This window comes from Phyllostomus discolor, chromosome 1 (assembly GCF_004126475.2).
Source record: "Phyllostomus discolor isolate MPI-MPIP mPhyDis1 chromosome 1, mPhyDis1.pri.v3, whole genome shotgun sequence".
Lineage (NCBI taxonomy): Eukaryota > Metazoa > Chordata > Mammalia > Chiroptera > Phyllostomidae > Phyllostomus > Phyllostomus discolor.
In genome coordinates, this window is record NC_040903.2 from 21,914,356 (window position 1) to 21,937,766 (window position 23,411).

Sequence of the window (23,411 nt, forward strand, 5' to 3'; positions counted from 1 at the left end):
ATGGCTACTGGTTAGAGTGATTAAATAATTGTACTTTAATTTTAATTAATTTTAACTTAAAACCCATTGCTAATAGCACCCATATAGAAGAATGCAGACCTAGAATATCATTCTGGGGCCGTGAGAATGTACAGTATGATATAGTTAGGGGAAAGGAAAAATATAGTTCCTGAAAGGTGAAAATAATTTTTAAGACACAAAAAGCTGAATATTTCCAATACTTTCTTGTTATAGTAAAATGGAATAGAAAAAGAAAATTTAAGATTATCAGATATAGAAGCAGCCAGAGACCCTCTGGTCCAATCACAGATGAGAAATCTTCTGAGTAACCTAGAGAGTCTCAGGTCCCATTGCTGCTGATTTGTCAAGATATATTTTGACAAGAGGCAATGACATGAAAGTAGCTTTAATTGCATTAAAATATGTGATTATTTAGATTTTTAAAATTAAGACAAAGTGGTATATCTCAATAGTAACAAATGTATTTTGCTTCTCTTTAGGCAATGGGAAGGATTATGGAAAGGACTACAAGCTGATTTTTCATTTACAAAGAAGACCCAGGCTGGAACTCCAAATCAAAGAGGTGGATGAATTTGGCAACTACAGCTGTTCTCACTATAAGGGCATGATTGTAGTTTATAAAGTCCCTAAAGAAAAAACAGTGCACAATTTGGATCAATCTCTCATACTTAATGAAAACCATTATCAGTTGCCAATTTGCAAATTACCATTGAGATTGCCAAAGGTGAGTTATTTTACTTCCCTAATTACCATAGTTTGTTAATTCTTCGTAATGCTCTACCACAAGAAAAACTACTGGCGTATGGATACTAGAAGTTGAAAGGTAAGAATAAAGTTGATAAGAAACAAGCAGGTAACTACAATTTTAGATTGGTAGAATACATACCAGGTTTTCCACTTTCATATCAACTTTCTAACAGGAACAATTCAAGTTCATCTGATCATGACAGTATGTTGTTAATGACTATGGGAATAATGTCATTCATTTCTGTAACTGCATCTGAGTGACTGGGAGATCGTTTATGAAAACATTAAATGTATTTTACAGTGAGTACAGCCCTTTGAAGAAAAATCATGTGGTGAGCGGGAAAATGACATCAAAATATTTTCACCAAGATTTACCAAATCCTGCACATTTGTTTAAAAAGTTACTCTTATTTAAAATTCTTACTCTTATCAGGCAAGTGTGATTGAATTATTTCTCTGAACATATCAAACAACAAATAATTTTATTACTGTATGTACTATTTTTTATCACTCCATGACTTAGCACTTTTAAACTATATTCTTAATGAGAAAATAACCAAAACATTCATTTGATCACTCCAGAGAAGAACAAACTTATTCTATAAGGATGCAAAAATTATTTCTTCCACGTGTTTGTCTTTTCTGTGTTATGAATGGCAGGAATATATGAAATTGGCCAAGAAGTCCATGTATTTTTTCTATAAAATAAAAGACATGTTTTTCATTTTCACCAGTAACTTGATAGATTTGGATATTTTAAGTATGTTGGCTATCCTGCGTTGTATACGTTGAATGTTCTCAGTTAATGTCTTGATTTGATCGCTACCAGCTTCAGCTGGTCTACCCAACTGTGGAGCATCATTCAGCAAGAAATTCTATCACAAAGCTTTGCAAACCACTTTTGACACATTTGACCAGTTGCAGCACCTTCATACACCAAACAACTATTTTTTCTTCTTTTTTTTTTCACATTTCAGCTACATCATAACTTTCTTGAAATAACAAAGCATAATATGCTGAAAATATTGTATATTTTCTTTCACCCTCAATATTAAAATGGCTACACAAAAATTCACCAATTTTTATCATTCTTTTAATGCACACTATATGACAGATGTCACAATACACTCTAACAAATTCCACACTTTAACAACAATTCTAACAAAATTATTTTGAACAAAGTTAAAGACAACTAAGTGCTACTAGAGCCATCTTACGACAAAAAACAAATGGACTTTTTTGACCAACCCAATATTTTTCATTGGATTAGATTTTGTATTGATTTTAAATAAATTAGCAAAATAAGTAATTAACTTGACAAATATCTTTTTAAGATTTTATTTATTTATTTTTAGAGAGGGAAGGGAGGGACAAAGAGAGAGAGAGAGAGAAACATCAATATGCGGTTGCTGGGGGCCATGGCCTGCAACCCAGGCATGTGCCCTGACTGGGAATCGAACCTACGATGCTTTGGTTTGCAGCCTGTGCCCAATCTACTGAGCTACGCCAGCCAGGGCTAATTTGACAAATATTAATTGAACTTTGGAAACAGAGGATGTGCCATGCTAGATTGTATGATAAATCCAGAGCTCTGGAGGACAATCTATGCCCCGAAGCTGCCCTGTCCTGAGTGGCACCCAGTAGCCACATGGTGTAGGGAGCACCCGGAATACAGCTAGTCCAAATTGAGATGTGCTGTATGTGTTATAACATACTGGAGTTCAAAGACTCGGTACAGAAAAATATAAACTATTTCCTTAACAACTTGTTTATAGCAGTTGCATAGTAAGCTATAATGCTTTGGTTATGGGATTAAATAAAAACATTATTAAAATTAATCTCACCTGTTTTTTAAAAAATGTGTGTGACTAAAATAAAATAAATAAAGTGACTTAACGTGTTTCACACTATATTTCCATGGCACAACATTGCTCTCAGTGACTTTCAACCTAGTAGCGTGTACAAAACAAGTATATGGAGTCACCTTGTAAGATAGTAACTGAAGACACTAACGGCATGGACAGCAGAGGGAACTGGCCTTCCTGGAAGATGAAATCAGTAGAATTTTCAGGGTGGTTGTGGCCTTCTATCTGAACCTTGTAAGTTAGTAGAAGTTTGCCATCAGAAATGAGGGAAAAAGTACATTAAAATGAGGAAATGGAATGAATTTGAGTGGGGATGGCAGGCACAGCTTAGCAGGAATTTATAGTCCATGTAATAACCATTATAATAATTCCTAATGTCCCAAAAGTCTGCCAAGAGCTTTACATGCAATATAATTAAATCCCCACAAAAATCCTATGAGGCATTAGCAGTGTTTTCATTCTATAGGAAACTGAGGCATAAAAGTTTTAGGTAACGTGCCCATGGTCTGATAGGTAAGCAAGTGTCAGAGCTAGGATTCCAACCCAGAAACCTGCTTCCCACACCTCCAGCTACTGTGGGGGGGCAGCCTCTTTAGTAGATGAAGCTGAGATTCTTAGAGACAGGTTTCAGGACAGCCAGGTTCATTCACCCTTGGAGGTGTGTGACAATATCACGTACACTATGCGTTAGTGTACAGGTGATACTGAAATTACTTCACAAATGATAGAACATGGGTTCTGGCCATTCAGATGGAAACTAGCTATCTGAGAGGAAGTGCAGGGTCCTTGGAGATAGTAATGCTTTACTTATTGGTTGTGGGGAGATCCTGGGTTTCCTGGGCAGCATGTGTAGGGTGGCAGAGGCTACTGAGCCACTGATACTGCTCAAAAATTCTATTTGAAGAGCAATATAGCCACACAGGTGCATGCCCACTCTCACTTTTCCCTCTGTTCACTTACGAAGGACTTTGTACTTGCTGCTTCCTATGCCTGGGGCTCCCTTCTCTCAGCCACGTGGCTGGTTATCACTCAGGCCTCAGCTGAGATACCACCCGGTATCCTGATACGGGGCCCATCTCCTTACCTAAGGTCACTCTTTAACCCATCACTTTTTTAAGACTTACTTCATAATTTACCATTAATTGAAATTTTTAGATTTATTTGTGTCCTTATATGTCTTTGGCCCTTGAGGAAGCAAGCTGCACGAGTGAGAGACGGTGTCTGCCCTGTTCTGCTTCCATTGTCAGTGATTAGAACAGCACCTGGCACATTGCGGGCACTCGAAATATATGTGACTGGATGAATGAGGGGAGATCTATGGCATGCATTAGACTCTGAAAGTTTCAGGACTTGACCTAAAGGAAAACATCAACTGTCTTAGATCCGTGGTTAGAGCCTGGCTGTACAAATGGTTCCTGGCAGGCTAAGGCATTGATTTGGATCTTCATGGTTGAAGATTTGAGAGCAGAAGAACAACACATGGGGGGAGGGGCCGTCTCCCGTTTAGCACGTGACTTCTTAAGACCACTATGTTGCTCTGCTGCTCTGGGTGACCAGAGGGAGACAGGGCCGGGGGCTGCTGGGCTTCTCTAACAGGAGGTCATGCGGGCCTCACTGTGATGGTAGCAGACAATGGGGGAAAGGCCATTGTGTAAGAGACGACAGACAGGCTTTAGGTCCAAAATGTGACGTACACAGAGCTTTCAGTTTGCAGTGTTTTCTCTGTGGGCTATCTTACTGCGTGAACTAATTAGCAACATTAGCCAGGCTAGATAGTCAAAAGGTTTGCATAGACTTGTTTCAGTAAGAGTCCACGTTAGTGACTGGCCATGTCTTCTGCATAAGCTCTTCCCCTCTCCTGATTCTAGCACAACATTCCCCACATGCTTGCCTGAGTAATTCCCCATGGCCATCCCTGCCAAGGCGTCCCCTGTGTCAGGAAGCCTTGCCTGACCTCCACACCTAGTCAGGTGTTCCCAGGGGGGCTTCCATAGCATCCCGTATTTTCCCTCCCACTGTAATTACTGTATTTTACTATAATCACTGGCTTCCCAGGGGACAAAAGTTTCTCAATCCTTTTGTTTATTTTTTTTCCTCCTAAGGAGTCTTTTTAGACACCTTTTCCCTAACCACTCTTCCCCATTAAGTTTTAATATCCCAGATATTCTGTATGTCTCTTCATGCACTGTGTGTATATATGTACATACGCCATACATAAATATATACACATTTCATCTGTGTTCCCTCACTGAGGGTGACATCACCCCGGCTGAGAATGAGTGCGACCAACTGCAGTCACAGCCTTGTCCTGTCACTTTGTGTTGCTGGTGCCACATGTACACACATGTGTTTGCTGAGTGTGAATGATTAGATGAATGAAACAATATCTTCAAACCTCAAAATTGTCCAAGCTTGCCATTGATCATCTTGAAACTATAGGAGCATGTTTAAAAACAGCACATATTACATGTCTGCCACCTTTCATATGTGAGTCCACTGCCCACGTGCCCCCCGTCTGTGCAGGGCCGTCCAGAGCCATTCTGTCGGCCCTTTCTCATGCCTGAATAAAGCCTTCGCAATGACTTTCTTGGGACTGAGGAAGAACCCGTGGCTATGGAAATGTTTTCCCTCTTTTCAAACTAACATACTTAAATGGGAACCAAAACTATGGCCTTTAATTTTGGCAGAACACATTTCTTCCATAAAGTTTGGAATTTAAAAAAAAATCAACCTCGGCTAGGCAGTATTAGCATGGGCTGTTTTAGAGGAAATGAATGCAGCCTTTTTATAGAGAGCTTGGCATTAGTGACTACTGCATTATGCATACATCTATACGTGCAGTATAAACTAGGTGAAGCCATTTGTCAAAATGAAAAGTGCTTTCCATGCAGAAGACAAGCAGTAAATATTTATATGTGCACATTTAGATCTAAACACAAACACATTCATGCACACATAAACATAACATGTAATGTTAATATACTGTGTCTGATTCCCAGACATGTGAAAACATACTACCCATTACTTCATGGTCATGAGGATCTCCTTGTACCTCATCCTTCAACCTCCACAGTCTACTCATTCATATATTAATTCATTTGACAAACACACTCCTTGTATCCCATGGGCAAGACATACGTGGCACTCCTGTATGCATGGTCTCATTCTTCCCTGGCCTCTCTGTGGACTATTCTCAACTCGGAGGGCAGGGTGAGCCTCCCAATCATCTGCCAGATCATTTCCTGCCCTTACTCCAAACCCTGCAAAGTCTCCTGGTTTCACTCAGAGTGAAAGGCTCTGTGAACTTGGCCCCCGCTGACTCTGGGGCCTACTTTTCTACACCCTCCTCTTCTCTGGCCACAATGACTCTCTTATTGTTTTTCGAACCTGCTTGCCACACATGCATCTGCTTCAGGTCTTTGTGTTAGTGGCTCCCTCTGCCTAGAATGTTCTTCCATCCTTCAGATTCTTGCCTGGCTGACATGCTCACCTTCTTGCTCAGATCTCACCCTTCCTCTGAGGTCGTCTCTGACTATACCTTACTGCAACCTCCTCCTACTCACGCAAACTGACACTCCTGATTTTCTTAACTTGCTCAGGTGTTTTTTCTTTCCTCCAAAGCACTGGTACCTTCTAACATGTACTTCCTCATTCATGACGTTTATCAGAGAATCCTCCACTGCACGGCAAGGATGCAAGCTCCTTGAGGCCAGGGACCTTTGAATGTTTTGTTCACTGCTGAATCCCAAGGTCCTGGAATCGTGCCTGGCATATGTTAGGTGCTCAATAAATGTTTGTTAAATGCATAAATTAATAGAGGGGGCTTGCATTTCAAACAGCAAAAGGGTGGAGAAGAAAGGGAGAAGTGTGAAGAAGGAAAATAAATTTGCTTCGGAGGGTTGACAGAATTGGCAGCATATGCAGATGAGATGGCCAGTGAGACTTCATTGTGGAAGTGCAACAGGGACAAGAAGTGACAGTGACAAGAAGCCCATTGGCTAGGAGAAAGTACAGTGGTGAGGAAAACAGCAAGAGCTGAGACTGTGGTGAGGTTTGAAGGGAAAAGAGAGTCCTGGTGATAGTTAACATTTCAATATGATCTTCAGACAATGGTCACATAATCAATCTATAGCTGAAAAGAACAATGATGTGTCTCTAAATCTTTCCTAACCTGTGTTTCAAACTTCCTCCTTTCACAAAAATATTTGCATAAATGCAGTTCACACTGTCTACGTGTGCCTCGGCAGAAGTGAGGCAAGTTTCAAAAGTGTCAAAGATTTTTTTAGGCGGAAGGAAGTACTGTGTATGTGTTTTGGAAATAATGTCACACAGGGGACTGCCTGTGCCACTTGGCCATTGGTGCTTGAGTTGTGACTGCCTTTCACCCTTCCTGTCTTCGGGGGGGCGGCGTGGGGGGATGGTGGCAGGGTAGCGTGGTGGGGGAGGTGCATTGCTTTGCGTTGAAGCAGGGCTGACAGCCCTCTCTGCTGGGGGCTGCAGTCCCCGGTCAGACTCACCTACCCATTGACATAATCCTTCTGCTGACCCAAGTTTTGCTGGGCCCCAACTTCCTTTTTTTAAAAAAAAAAACCAAACTCATGACATGTGATTTCTAGTAAATAATGATACTGCCTCAACACTTACTTTCTCACCACATGAAATAACTTGCTGTCAAAGGGAGGAAGCAAGCGGAAGCTGGTGCGACTTACATTTCATCAGAATTACCACCGGCTCACCGCTCGGACCGTTCAATTTCCATCGCTCTCCCTTTCCTGCTAGGGGTGACTTTTTTCTTCTGTATGATATTTTTTTTGTGACCGTATGAAATCCTGAAGAATAATTTCAACTGAATAAATGAGAAGATTCCAAGCTATTAAAATGTATATGTTCCCAGGCACTTCAGTTCTGCTAAGGGTTTTTAGTTGTAATAATTTACAAAATTATCTTAAGGTTCAAGAATGAAATGGGCCTTATTATCCTATTGCTAGCTATTAAGAATGCAGATTAGAAAGGGCATGTACCTTTAAAAAAACCTTCTAGAATGAATGGTGTGAGTGTGCTTGTGTGTGTTTGTGTGTGCGTGGAAAAAGATTAGCTAACTTAATGGTGATTTTAAAAGTTTCTATCATTTAGTTTCACACTTTCTACACTAGAGTTAATTCCAATAATATGTATGTTGCTCCATGCCCCACCCCCTACCAATGATAGAAGAAAGGCACACAAGTCTGGCTAGGCAGAGAGAGCATGCCAACTTTTTTTAACCTGTGCAAGTTTTAAAAGCACCTTATCACCCTCTCCAGTGTTTCGACTCTTGCCCTCAGCTCTCCCTTGAGGCACTCGGCCTGCAGTCTAACACTCCTGTAAGTCCTCAGAGTGACCTTTCAAGGCCCAGGTTTGACCACGTCACTGAAAAACTGACTTGATATTGTACATGACACATGAAAGGGAGAAAAAGAGCAAAACTGGTTTAGTCGGAAATAGGATCCTCACTCTTGTTCGGAGAATGTTTTACCCACCAATTTAATCAGAAAATAATCTTTCCCTTTTCTTTACCCCCTCCCCTTCCTTCTAGTCTTCTCCCTCCCTTTCTTTCCTCCCTCTCCCCTCCTTTTCTTCTCCCCTCATCGATCCCCCTACTCTCCCCCTTTCCCTCCACTCACCCCTCTTCCTTCTCTCCCTCATCACCCCTCTTCTTCCCTCTTCCTCCTCCACCCTCTGTCCACAAAGAGGAAGGTGTTCTCTCCTCAGTGGGCAGTATAACTAAACCAGGAGTTGTGCACTGTGTTGTTATACGGCTTTCAATAATTCTTTTACAAAAGGAGTACATATAGTCTTGCCTGTCTGAGAAAATAAAATTTAAAAAGTAGTTGATGTTTGTATTTATTCTCTTAAAATTATAACACTTAAAAGTAAACAATTATGTTCATCAATTCAAACAATGTTCTAGTTCAAAAACTCCAGCTGTTTCTTTTGTATATTTATCAGTCAACAGGTCAATGAACAAATGCTAATTGAGTGCCTATTTATATAGGAGATATCATGTAAGGCCTAAAAAAAAAGTGATACAGGTCAAAAGTCCTAGCTTTCAAGGAAATCACAATCCAGTTCAGGAAATAAAGCATAAACACTTGAAAAGTTATAAAACAATGCAAGAGATAATACAACAATACAGTAATATGGCAAGGCAGGAACTGATGATGAATTGCAAACGAATGACCTAGAAGGTAAGTGCCATGGCCTTTCAGAGAAGGGAGAGAGTCCTGTGGACCGAGGTGGCCTGGGGACACGTCACTGAACAAGATGGATGGAGAGCACATTCAGGGTCCAGAGGGGAGGAGGGAAAGAGACAGGGGTTTCCACACAAAGGGGCAGTATGAACTGAAACCTGGCAGCAGCAAGGCACAGGTACTTAAAGAGACGACAAGGAACAGACCTGTGTGGCCTGAGTGGAAGATTTGGAAAATTCAGGTTGGAAATCAGCTAGGGGAAGATGATGAAAGGTTTTGAAAGCTTTGTTTAGGTCCCTGTGAATTCACCTTAGGTGGGGCTTTGTGTCAGCATTTGCCAAAAGAATGTGGCATTTCACGATATAGAGATCACGGGTGAGGGAGAGATTCAGATCAGAGATCCTTAACACATGAGTAAACAGAAAAATATCTCAGCCACTGGTATTCTTGGAATGAGTACGGCTATGACTGAGGGCAGAGAAGCGGGCCTCTGGTTAGTTTACAAGTAAACTTTTCTTTTCTCCTGCAAGTAATGGCAAGCCATGAGTAAATTTTAAGCAGGCAGGTTACGTGATTGAATTTTGTTACAAATATCACTGTGACAGCCTGTGAGAATAAAGTTTAATAGTGAAGTAAGGACTAACGAAGGAGTCATGGAAGGGATGGCAATGAACTGATGTAAGGCCATGGCAGCCAGAGTGGCAAGCAGAGAACAGAGCTGGACAGAGGTTGGGGATTTGGGTCCACCTGGACTTTGTGGTAGGGTAAATGTGTGTGGAGGTCGAGGGGGAGGAGGACGCTGGGAGACAGAGAAAGCTGCGAGAGGGGGCTTCCTAGGGTAGCTGCCTGCGTACTGGTTTGAGCCATTGTCCGAGGTTTCATCAGGGTGTTTTATTAAATTTACTTTGAAATTGTGTTTAAACTGGCATTTCATCTTTATTCCCCTAAATATTGCCCTACCCAACAGATGATTGGTGCTCTCTCTTTGAAGGCCAATTATGAGCCCCTTTTCTGCTCTAGGCCACTTAACTGGCGGTGGGTGGGGATGGTTTATCTCAAAAACAAAGATGATTCTATCATTCGTCTAAAACTCCTCCATTGACACTTTGTATCTATTGATTGAAGCCCAAGCCATTTGCCCTGTTATAAGGCCCTTCATGACCCCTATGTCTTACCTGCCACCATCCCCCACAACCCCTTCATATGACATTTACCCAACAAATTTCTTTCGCTCCAGTCCACTTCAGGTCTCACTTCGTTTGCATGTTATGGTCTTAACTGCCCCACAGCCTCTTCCTACAGCTGCCCAGTGACAGCAGCGACTCCACACTGAGCTGATTATCACCTTTTTAGAAGAAGCCTTAAAGCTGCCCAGGCAGAATTGGGTGCTGCACTGTAACTGCAACCAAAGCACTTTGAGCACATATGGACATATGGTCTGTTCTAAGTTTTATTTATACAATAATGGTATTGATAACAATAACTGATATGTATTGTTATTATCCAATATTAACTCATTTGCTGAAATGGGAGGTGGCTGAAAACACTGAGGCACAGAGAGGTTTGCTCAAGGGGAAATAGCCAGAGGATGGTAAAGCTCCTCGGTGAACCTAGTCTGTCTGACTCCAGCGGCCGCCCTCCTACCCAGCATCCCTGCTGTCTCCTTTTGGGACTGAGTCCCTCAGTGCTGGTAGCATAGCTCACTCAATTTCGTAATTGCATTCTTACCACGCATTCTATACTGTTTTCTTGACTTAATTAATAAATGACTGCATGCTGGGGAACTGATAACGCAATTGAAGGTGCAGTGGATAGCTGACAAGTGCTTTAACGGAATCCTTCCCTGGCTAGCAGCTGCACTGAGCAGAAACTTTGCACACCTTTGAAGGAGCGGCTAATGTTTGGATTGCACACGCTGGCAAGACCTGCAAAGATGTGGCTCTCTAGGCCCTTCCTGGCCACATTCACATCACGCTTTCTGTTTGAAAGGCTATTTCTGTCTATAATACAAAAGAATGAAAGCACAAAGGGACAAAAATTCAGGAAATTTTAAAAAATGTTAGAATAGTCTAGGAAGAACTATGTTCTGAGTTGGATAGGTACCTTGACAAGTCTTCAGGATTGACAGAAACTTGGGATTCTGATTTAAAAGTGGAACAACAAAGAAAGGAGGTGGAATTTTATGCAAGTTCTAAGTGTCGTGTGTTTTTGAGCTGCTTTGAAAATCAATAGTGTCTCCCCCGTAGCTGCATTTATGGATCAAGAGCATGTGCCTTTGCCAGAATTGCTTGAACAATGAGCAAAATTCTAAGCATATTAACAATAGTCAGCACTTATGCAGTGCTTGCTAAATTCTAGGCATATTTGAAGGGCTTTATCTATGCTAGACTGCTTTTGACAACTTTTCTTCACTGATTCTATATATATTCCACATGGGTTTCCTAAATTACCCTGGTCCTTGCTCATTAATATCTGCAGCCATAGCCCTTCTATCGGGCCCAGCTCCTTAGATCGGTTGGGGTTTCTTGCATTGTTCTGTCTGGTTACCAGGGACATAAAGCTTCCTCCTTTTGTGACTAACTTCTTCAGAGACTGAGGGATATTTAATGCTTTCCTCTTGACAAAACCACAATGAGAAGAAACCTTTAAAAAAAAGATCATTTTCAAAGAAGCAATTGAAACATAATGAAGAAACAAAACAAGTCTGGCTGCATAGGTTCAAAACCAAGAAAGATCTGAGTTAAACAAAAATGCAGATCTTTGTTATTTCAGGAATTGGTAGCAGCCTGATATCATGTCCAAAAAGCTTAATTTCGAGATTTATCTCCGAGGGAGACTACTTGGAGCCAGCCCTTCTTGCTCTCAGCTCGGCTCCTGTTTGTTTTCCCACACATCTTACTTCTCTGTGTGTTTATGCTGGTCTCCAGATCGCTCTGTGTAAGAAGCACTTCCTTTTATTGTGTGGGTCACACATTTCTCTCCCAGTCTGCAGGAGGGTCTCCCCTGAGTGTGCAACAGAACCAATCCAGGATGAAAACAACAGGATATGGACTCACTGATGCTGCTGTCTTTTAGTTAATTTAGGTCAAAGTTCCATTTTTTGTTTTCTCTCGTTTAAGTGCACGTGTTTGCACGGAAGTTTTCAAAGGCACGCCAAAATAGAGGAAAACATGCAATGAGCCTACACGGTCCCATCACCCATCATTTTCTGCCCTTCTTCTATCTAATACCCCTGGGCTTGTTTGTTTATGTATTTTAAAGCAAATCACAGTTACTATATCACTTTACTTGTAAATAATTTTGTATGTTTTATAAGAGGCAAGAACTTAAAAAAACAAAATGTCATGTGCCCCCATGGCTAATAATACCCCATGGCTATTATTACTTAATAGTATCTACTGTTCAGGCATTTTCTCTATTCTCTGACTTTTTTTGTTTCATGGTTATCCTAAAAATGCCCACATGTTGCATTTAGCTTGTGTGTCTGCCGGCACTTGCTGAACTCTCAGTGCAGGTCAGGTCCTTAGATGCTATCTCAACCTACCCTCATAGCATACTGCAGAGGTGGGGCCATCGTCTCCGTTTCACCAGGTAGAGAGTGGAGCGAAAATGTGTAAATGGCTTGTCTCGACTTGCAGGACTTCACAGGGCAAAGGCTGTCTGGACTAGGACCCGGACTTCAAAGTCCTTCTTCTTTTGTGCTGTTCTCTCTCCTCTTCTTCTTTGAGCAAGTCAGATGCTTGCTTATGTTATATGTCTGCCACTTCTGTCTCTGTGTTGAGTATTTCCCTTCCCCCAGGTTAGTTTAGGTGCTGGTAAATCCCCCCTAGGTAAGGCTTTGGTTAAATAATTTCTTCTGAAAGCAGATCTTGATGAGAAGAACAGAATGATGCTTGGATGTGTTCTAAAATGGTTTCTTTTGCCCAGTCCCTGCCAGCCCCATGTGGGTATGTGTTTCAGATAGGCACTGTGAGAGCCTGGTTGAGGTCCTGGAGGGGAAGTTCACCAAAGTGTGGGGGCCTCCTTGACTGGGTGCCCTGGAGCTTTAACTCTCAGACTGATGGGGACACCAATCCTCTAGCAGTTTGCCGATTACAGTTCAGGTATAATCTCCTTACCCTGGCCCTAGGCCCTGCCTGGTCAGCGCTTGGGCGTTTCTGCTCTGAAAAGTAGCCGTTCTCTGCACTTGCCTATCACTCTTTTCCAACTTAGGGCAGAGGTCTGACATGTGACCTTACTTCCCTTACAGATTAAAGAGAGTTGTTGATTTTTTTCAGTTTGTTCAGCTTTTTACTTGGGTCAGGACAGAATGGCAACTTCTGGCTTCTTATATGACTTACTGGAAACCAGAAGCTTAGCCAGCTCGTACCAGTTTGTCCTCACTCAACACTGATAGAAGCTTTTGTTTGATTTGTAGTTCCGTTGGGTGCATGAATGCAGCACAGAGTTCTTATGCTAACATTAATCTTTTGACCAAAGGACTTCTTTCATCAGTGTTCTAACTTATTTACAATGGTATTCTGTAGGATTTGTATATTATAAAGATTGAGAATATAAATGTTTACTATTATGATGCAATAGATGAACTCAAGTTAAGCAAATGGCAATTACGCCTTAGTCGAAGAGGCCTCTATGCAAAATAAACATAGAACACGGTGAGCACTGAAAACCAGTACTTAGCCGTGGTGTCTAAAAGGTTTACGGTAAAATCCTTGCTAAAGACACAGAGAAATATACTGATTAGATACACTTCCTTGACCTATTATTATTCATACCGCTTTCACCTGTGTATCTTCTAACTACTAAAGAAATGACCTACTTACCAGAAAAATCTATAATAAGTGTGTGGGGGTTAAGGATGCATGGAGGAGTTGCTGCCACGTGATACTATAATAATTACTTGTGAAACTCTCTCCATGCATTGCACAGACGTTTAGCTGTAATGCAATATGGCATCGCTGTTAGAGCATCGAGTGACATGAAGTCCTAAGTGCAGTACTACACAAGCACTAGTTCTGCTTGTGTTAGGGGACACCAAGGAACTTGTAGGCAAGTAGAAATTCAAGAGGAAAGCTCAACTACTTCGTATATCTCTATCTGCTAAATGGCAATAGTACTATGGTGGGTGCCCTTAGAATCAGTGAGTACCCAAGTTAAAATTTAAAATAGGATATTACTATAGGATTCAAAGATATAATTTTTGGTCATTATTTCCACTCAGCCCTTTAAAATATGTGTGAAGTTGTGGGAAGCATCAACATACATCAGGATACCTCAGGGAAATAGCAAACCTTTCTATAGTAAATAGTAGAACCTGAGAAGATGGAGCAGAATGGCACTTTTGGAATGGGAGGGGAAAGTAGGGAATAATTCGAGACAGTCCCACTAAGGGAGTCACCCAAGAAACCACATATAGACACTGGGAATCCATGGGAGGGAATACTATGTAGGATGAGCAAAGGCTTTCTAGTTTGGCTTGGAGCTGACCCTGAGCACCAGTAAGATTTATAAAATGAGGTACAAGGCGAAAATAATGCAAAGATAAAAATCCACCAATGCAGGAAAAAAGAAGGGGAAGGGAAGAGGGTCTTTGAACATCCCTGATGAAGAGATAATGCGTGAGACTAGCTGGCATTGTGCCAGGGTGTATAAAACAGCCAGGGATTTGCTTTGCTCCTCGGCCACCACCCACAGCTTCTATGGTGGCATGCCAGATGAAGGATTTGGCTTGAATTTTCATGCATGTGAAAAAAATACATATACTTAAATTCTAGAATCCCTCTGAATGCATGATGATGCTATGAGACATTGCTGAAGGGAAAAATGACTGAGGGGGAATTATTTATACAAAGAAAAGAAAACATGCAATGTGTATCTCTTGTCCCAGATCCAATTGAGTCCATGTGCCTTTTGATGAGAATTATAGAATTTCATGTACTATTTAAATTGGTATATCTGTCATTTTTGAGAGTTTTAAGTACATAGTTGATGTTTTGATAACCCTACGCAATTATTTTGCAGTGCTACAGTGTTAGCATATTTGAACTTGGGTTATTTTTATGTTTTCTTAGTTGCCTCCCATTAAAACTTCTTAATGGAATTTTTTTAAAGATTTTATTTATTTATTTTTAGAGAGGGAAGGCGGGGAAAGAGAGAGAGAGAGAAACATCAATGTGCAGTTGCTGGAGGTTATGGCCTGCAACCCAGGAATGTACCCAGGCTGGGAATCGAACCTGGGACACTTTGGTTCCCAGCCCACGCTCAATCCACTGAGCTATGCCAGCCAGGGGGAATTTTTATGTATATGTTTACATAATGTCCATGACAAAAATACCTACAAAATAATATTGAGATTTAATCAATTTGTATTGAGTGATCATTATGATTTAGACAGTGTCCTACTTATTAGCATAGAGAGTTCCCTCCTTCTTGTATCATTGCTATAAAGTAGGTTTTAAAAGGTTATTTTGAAACAACTATAGATTGACAGAGAGGGTCCATGTAGTTATCACTCAGTTTTCCTCAGTGGCTATGTCTTACATAACTATAGTATGATACCCACACCAGGAAGTTGTCATTGATATAATGTACCGTGTACTTTATGTCACTTTCATCACATGTGACATTTGTGGAGCCACTGCACCCGAGATACAGAACCCTTCTATCATCACAAAGATCTCCCTTGCACTAGCTACCCCTCATGGCCATCCCCCACCATCCCTAATGCCTGGCAACCATTAATCTGTTCTACATTTTCATAACTCTGTAATTTCAAGATTCTGATGAAAATAGCATTGTGGAACAGGTGACCTTTTGAAACTGTAAGTTTTTCAGTCAGCATAACTCCCTGAGATTCACGCAAGTTGTTGCATGCATCAATGACTCATACTTTTTGCTACTGAAAAGTAACCTGTAGTGTGGATATACCACACTCCATTCACCTATTGAGAAAAATATTAGTTGTCTTCAGGTTTTTTGGCTATTACAAGCCATGTTTTGGCTGCAATGGACATTTTTGTACAGATTTTTGTGATGTGTTTTTATTTTTAAATTGTTTTATTTTTTAAATTAATCTTTATTGTATTTTTTCCCATTACCATTTAGTCCCCTTATACTCCCCTGCCCCCAGCAATCACCACACAGTTGTCCACATCCATGAGTCCTTTCTTCTTTTCGCTCAATCCTTCTACACCCTAACCACACCCCCCGTTACCCACTAGCTATCGTCTGTTCTCCATCTGAGTCTGTCTCGGTTCTCCTTGTTAGTTCAGTTTGTTCATTGGATTCCACAGATGAGTGAAATCACATGGTATCTGTCTTTCTCTGACTGACCGATTTCATTTAGCATAATGTTCTCCAGGCCCACCCATGCTGTTGCAAATGGTAAAATGTTCCTCTTTTTTTATGGCTGAGTAGAATTCCATTGTGTAATGTGGTGTGTGTTTTTTAAAAAAATATATAAATCGCATTTCAGACCTGAGCTGGAGATAAACTGTCCAGAGCATAGAACAGGTTTCCAAATCCAGCCATTTTTTATTTATCTCCTGAGCTATTTCAAATGATCCCAGATGAAATGAGGACAAAGTATTCTTTCTGCAGACAGTGTAGAAAAGTAATGGTAAAGTAAAGTATAAACATTTGATTACTTCTTGATAAAATATTGGTTGTAGAACACTATCTGCTCAAAGACTTGGTTATTTTCAACACCATGCATGCACACTGATGCACGCATTTACTCACTAGAACTGGTGTTTCAGTCCCCTTTAGGTGCCAGGCCCTGCGCTGGGTGTCCGAGCTGATGCCTGCCCCGTGAAGGCTTTCCCAGAATTCTATGTTTGTAGCATACAAGTAGTTTGCTCTCTGTTTGCTGATTTTAATAGTTTTAAATTATAGTTGGAAAAATGTTTACCCACAGATAATGTGGCTGCAACAATAATATTGAAATGTGTATTCTTAATTTAAAGTTTCTGAAAGATTTGGTTCAATGTATTTTGCCTTATCTTAGGAAAGCAATCGCTGAGTATGCATGCACGAATACATAATCCAGTTTTGCAAGGTATGCCATTCACTACTTTTTCAGAGAGGCGTGAGCTTCACATGGCTGTGTGTTTGTAGCTTGGCCACAAATTAATGATTTCTTCTACTTATTCTGTGTCTCCTCCCCCAACAGCATGAAAAATTAATCAACCGGCCACAGAGTACCAAAAGAATTTCTACAGATCCCCTAGGTAAGAGTGTCCTTATTCCAGAGGTGCCTTTCTTCTCTTGTATGGTATACTTTATGTGACCTTTTTATGAAAAACAAAGAGAACTTTGCAATTAAACAAACATTAGGTTTATCAGTTTACTGTTTTCCTTTGGAAATCATGCACATTTAAACCAAAAGATACTTGAAGATAGACGTACTTAAAATTTTATTAAAATCTACAAGAAATATATGAACCGTCCTAAGTATTAGTTTATCAAGATAACTGGCAATTGCTCAGTTTGGTAAATAGACCACCACAGTTTGTTCTGAAATGTTGACTATTAATTCTGAGTCTTGAAGTGTGGTCACTTCCAATCTGCACTTAGGGGTAGTAGCCTTTAAATGGAGGTATATTGGATGAAACCAAAAAGGAAAGCTGTGATGTTTGATTGTGGTTATGCATGAATCGATTACATAATAATGATGCAGGTTTCAGGGTAGAATTTGACACTTTTATTCTACTTTAGCTTTTGAGACGATTCATTTTGTGACGTTAATAGTTACTACTGTGATAATTGATTGGTCTTCAAAGGACATAAGTGAATGTGTTTTGCTACTATGTCAGACCCACGACTGATGGCGAAGCATTCCATTCAGGGGCTGCCTTTATGGGTGTGTACAGAAAATGTGTGGGCTCCGCTGAAATTATATCAGAAGAAAGTAAAATGGGAGTAAACCTTAGTGTGACAGATCCTTTCAGAGGCAATAAAACTGTTTTCAAAGAGAGAGCAGGTGATACAGCAAAAACAAAACAAATAACACCAAACCAAATCCTGCCCCCAAATAAGCAACCAAACCAAACCAAAACAATAGCAGTAGATGAAAGCCCACGAAGTTTGTTAACTTCTGAAGACTTTGATGTTCAGATGAGAGTAGCATTCTCACTGCATTGTCACAACCACTAGAGAGCACAGGCTATTCCGGTCTTTCCTGCACGCACCAGGAAGTCCGAGGTTGTTACACCACGTGGCCTTGCACAACCAAAGCCATCTGAGCTGTTGCAGGAAGGATAATAGAGATGACATTAGAGCAGGATTAAACTATAAAAAGCTCTAAATGCTAACTTTAGAAGTATAGATGGTAGCTCATAAGAGATTTATTGCCCCAGCTGGTGTGGTTCAGTGGATTGAGTGCCGACCTGCGAACCAAAAGGTCGCCAGTTTGATTCCCAGTCAGGGCACATACCTGGGTTGCAGGTCGGTTCTCCACTTATGCGTGTGTAAGAGGCAACCCATTGATGTATCTCTCAAACATCAATGATTCCCTCCTTCTCTTTCTCCTACCCCTCTCTCTAAAAATACATAAATAAAATCTTTTTAAAAAGAGATTTATTGACAAGGAACAAATACGATCAGATTAGACTGAAAATTTCTCTTTACCAATTGGGCAGAAGACTAAAATTAGTCAAAACTGATAGCAGAGATATGGATGAGAGCCCTGGCTCCTGTGATTCTCCAGAATAGAGAGGTGGGTCATGACTGAAATGGAGTCATAAGTCTGGAAGGTGGGGGAAGTGTCTGAGATGTGTTTAGAGTTAGGACCCATAGGACTTAGGTACAAGGATTAAGAAATAGGCTTTGAGAAATTTGAGTAATATTACATGTTTTAGCTTATTCAGCTGAGTGGTCACATTTACTATAAAAGTTGATAGCATGAAGAATCAGGTGAAGAGAGGGAAAGGCTGAAGTTGATTTTGATTTGAGACATAGAAAATTTGAATTCGCTGGAGCAGACACTGATAAAGGTAATTAGGAGATGAACATTGCAAACGCTATACCAGGACTCAGGAAAACAAAGCCACAGATGTGGCTTTGGTAGATGTGGGCTATCTCCCAGAGAGGAGATGGTTAAGACAGTAAGAGTTGATGAACTCATTGAGGGGAGATAATAGTGATAGAAGAGGCCCGAGAGAGGAAGCAGAAATTCAGCAGTATCATGAGCAAGAGACTCAGCAAAGCAGAAAGCAGTTTGTGCAGGAGAGGGGAGGAGGGGAGAAGCTGGGTTGGCCACGGAACCCAAGGGAAGGAGCAAAATGCCTTGTGAAGTCAGAGACGATGCAGACTGAGCACCCGCTGTTGTAAGTAGTAATCAGGAGGGTCCTGGGAAGATCGGAGAGGCTTCGATAATTTTCAAAGAAGGTACAGAATCCCTGAAGCAAGGGTTTAAGAAGTGAGTCAGTAGTGAACTTGAGGCATCAAGTTTACATCAGGCAGTAAAAGATTTTATGGTAAAAAGCAAAAGATGTATACAATCTGAAGAGAAACCACAGCATTGGGAATAGAGTCGATAATATTGCGATAACTGTGTATGTTGCCAGGTGGGCACCGGAAATACCAGGGGGAACACTTGGTGAGGTATGTGATTGTCTAAGCGCTGTGCTGTACACCTGAAGCCAATAGAAAATAATATTGAAAGTTTTAAAAAATGATAATAAAATAGAGGGTCTTGTTCTTTAGCTCCAACAAAAAAAAAGATGTTATGGTAAAGGAGAGGGAGAGACAGCTCAGTAGCTTGAAAGAGGAGCAGAAGCAGAGAAAGAAGAGGCTTGAGAGGGTTTGTAAAAAGTATGGCAAGAACCTGTGGTGAGGAGGAGAGTAAGGAGCAGGTGTGGAGTGAAATACGTGATGAAAAACACTGTGGGGGATGGAATCTGGCAAGCACAAGGAGTGTCATTTTGTAAGAAGATGATTTTGAAATGAAAACCAGGTTATGAGAACTCAGGTCAAATGGCTCTGAGTAAACTAGGAGAACTGGCTGAGGGAAACGGTGGGTGTGAGTTTGGGACTTAAGGATGGTGGAAGAAGTTTGGGTGATTGCTCTGGAAAAATTTAAACCGAGTATAGGAAAAAGATTTGTTCATGGATTTGTAAGCTGCCGAGGGTTCAAATGGTGTAAAAAGCAAAGCGTTTGTTGATCACATTCAGCATAGGTTCATAACCCTGGGCAGCCCAGTAGTTAAAAGCTGTGCGAGTAAAGCAGAACTGAGGATTGACAACAATGAAAGCTGAAGTGGACAACGGAGTTTAAGGAAGATGAAAGACCTGCCCAGATGTATAGCTGGTCATTAGGAGCAGCATGTGAAACCCAGTGGGGATGGTGAATGACTGGGGCCATCGCAGGAATGACTATATAAGTAGTGATGGGGACAAGGAGAATACGAAGCAGGAGCAATGGCACAAAGTCTGTGGAAGTTTAGGAGCTACTGGTGGGCAGTGATATTGAAAGGCTGAGGCTGGGGGGTGGAATAATTCTGGTTGATGATGAAACTTGAGAATTGGCCATGAGTGTCAGTTTCTAATAAGGAGCTATGCACAACTCACTGATTATTGACAAGTCTAAGGAACTATGTGGTCAGTGGCATTACTGAGGATGCACACAGTTGCTAATGATTCTGCTGGCTGATGCCAACAGACACACGATGTGGACAGGGAAGGGAAGGCCTGTCCATGGAGCATGGACGTGGAAACCAATATATCCATGATGGGAGCAGACCGTTGCTTTGAAGGTGATGGTGGAGACCAAGGATGTGTTGACTCCACTTCCAGAGTTGCCTCCGCAGAAAGTGGATGATTCATAGTGTAAAATCAAGTGCAATTTGTGCTACTAGGTCAATGGAAGGAATACTTGAGTGAAAAGTGGCAAATATTCTTTGGTCACACCAGACCAGGGAAAACACGGCAGTGGTGCATGAGAGTAGGCAAAAGTGACTGTGAGGCAGTCTCCTGCTGGTGGTATGTGGAAGGGGAGGGAAAGTAGGGTTGGGGGTTTTCTGAGTGAGGGCCTGAGTTACAGGATGGAGAAAATAACAACAGAAAATGAATCATGAGTTTAGGTGGTAGACAGGAGCCACAGTGCAAGGGAAGAGGTATGTTGAACACACCAATTACAAACAAAGGAGATATTTGTGGTTCTAAACACCAGTCCCGAGGCCAGGGGCAATGTTGGGGTGAAGAATCACCCACAGAACTGCTGTTTGGGTAGTGGACCTCCCTCAGTGAGTTTCTGTCTGTGGTTGGGGGTGTGTGAGAATTATCCAACTGCTCATATAATTTATGCATTGGGTTAGTACTAACTGAGCAAAGTATTTGTTGAACCAAAATTACCCTTTACCATACTGCTACTTAAAGTAGGGTTGGGAGCTTGTTAAAAATGTCAGGTTTTGCCTGCACCCTCGTCCGAAGTAGCCTATCTGGATCAGGGCCTACAAACCACTGAACAAGCCTTTCTGGCTCTTTGGGATACATTTTCAAACCTCTGCAATAGGTGTTTCCTCAGGGGAAGGCCCCAGAAATTCACCGACTCTCAATCATCCTCTGGGAGGTCCCAAATCTTTCTAATGCTCAGAGGACAAACCAGAGGCACTTAGATTCCCCGTGAGCAGGTACAGAGGTGAAATAAGCACATGGCCCAAGAAAGAGTCCTAACCCAGTGTTCCTGTGTGCCTGGCAGAAGCCCTGTGGGACAACTTGCTCTACTGGTTGGCAGAGGAGCTCTCAGAAGAAAACGCCATGAGTCTGTCCTCGTCCCTCCCCCTCCGCCGCAGCACCATTCAGCTCATCAAACTGAAGAACCCAGATGATCTCACGGAGCAGATCCACGAACTTCTCTGCTTCTGGAAAAAGTCACTCCCAAATTCCACGGATAAACTTCGCCTCCTGGCCCGTCATCTGCGCAAGATTGGCAGGAGTGATCTTTCCGAAGAGCTCAAGTTCAAGTGGGAAAATAAAGTGTTCACTGAACCACAGCAGTGGTTTGAGACGGCAGAGTGAAGTCGGTTATTCCTTCTTCAGGTCATAGTTGGTTGTAAGATAGTTTCTGTCAACATCTTAATCAGTGACTTCCAAATAATGTTTTTGAAGTGAACCTGTTTGATAGATGTGCTGTTGAGACAAGTGGCGAAGCACTAGTCCCATAATGAAAAGCATTCATAGGTTTGAGTGATCTGCTCACTCAATGGTCCAGTGTGATCTAAGCTCTGCAAACATGATTGTCTTGGGTCCAGCCAAACTCAATAGCATTTGCCATAGAGTTTGCTCTGTTCGTGTTTTAACAGCTGAGGTCACTTTCTAAGTGTAAAGGGAAACTGTGATGTATAGATAGCCTTTTTTATCGTTATCTATCTACATAAAAGTAAAATACTTATCCAGGATCCCAAGCAACTAATCCTCATTGGGTGCACACAGTGGGGCCCACAGGTAGCAATGCTGGGCAAACTGGGCTGCAGAAACCTGATACGGATGATAGCAAATCACTCTCAGAAAACAGATCAGCTCTCAATAAATTAAAAATAGGACAACATTCCAGGCACTTCCTGCCACAAACTTTTTGTGTAATAAAGTATAGTCTGCAATAGGGAAAACCTCATATTTTATTATTAGTGGGGATGAGGCAAGTGCAGAGGAAATGCAGTGTCAGTGAGAGAATTCAGGACCCTTTTACCTACTTAGGAGATAAACTCTTTTTTTAAATTGGTTTGAGAGAAACCTTATACATAAGCCCTACAAAAATAGTACATTTTTATATAAACATGTAAATATTTATATAAATAGTATATAAAAATAGCTGGTGGTCTGGTTTCATTTTCTTTTTGCATTTATCAGTCAAGTTTTCCCAACATCATTCGTGGAAGACACTGTCTTGGCTCCATCGTATGCTCTTGCCACCTTTGTCAAGTAGCAGTTGTTTGCACAAGCATGACTTTATTCCTGGGTCCTCTGTTCTGTTCCGTTGATCTGTGTGTCTGTCGCTGTGCCAGTACCAGGGTGTTCTTACCCCAGTGACCTTGTAGTACAGCTTGATATCGGGAGCTGTGATACTTCCAGCTTTGTTCTTTATTCAGAAGGCTGCTGAGGCTATTTGGGGTCTTTTTTTGGTTCCATATAAATTCTTGGGATATTGTTGTAGTTCTGTGAAGTATGCCATTGGTATTTTAAAAGGAATTGCATTGAATGTATGGATTGCTTTTGGTAGAATGCCTATTTTAATGATGTAACTTCTTCCAATCTATGAACACGGTATATGCTTCCACTTATTTGTATCTTCCTCGATTTCTTTCTTCAGTGTTCTATAGTTTTCCAAGTACAGTTGTTTTGCCCCGTTGGTTAAATTTATTTCTGGGTACCTTAATTTTTTTGTTGCAATAAAAAATGAAATTGTTTTCTTAATTTCTCTTTCTGAAGCTCACTATTGGTATATAAAAATGCCATTGATTTCTGGGTATTAATTTTGTATCCTGCTACTGGGCCAAATTCATTTATTAGGTGTAGTAAATTTTTGGTGGGGTCTTAAGGGTTTTCTATGTAC

General features: G+C 41.2%; 1 protein-coding gene across 1 annotated transcript in view; it reads left to right on the forward strand.

The window, feature by feature from the left end:
- DTHD1 (death domain containing 1) overlaps positions 1–23,209 on the forward strand; it is a 56,180-nt gene extending 32,971 nt beyond the window's left edge. The window contains exons 8-10 of the mRNA XM_028508323.2: positions 501–745; positions 17,031–17,088; positions 21,558–23,209. Of these exons, the coding sequence (XP_028364124.1) occupies positions 501–745; positions 17,031–17,088; positions 21,558–21,877 (623 nt within the window). The 3' untranslated portion in view covers positions 21,878–23,209. The remainder of the gene's footprint in view (positions 1–500; positions 746–17,030; positions 17,089–21,557) is intronic.
- The last annotated feature ends 202 nt before the right edge of the window (positions 23,210–23,411 follow it).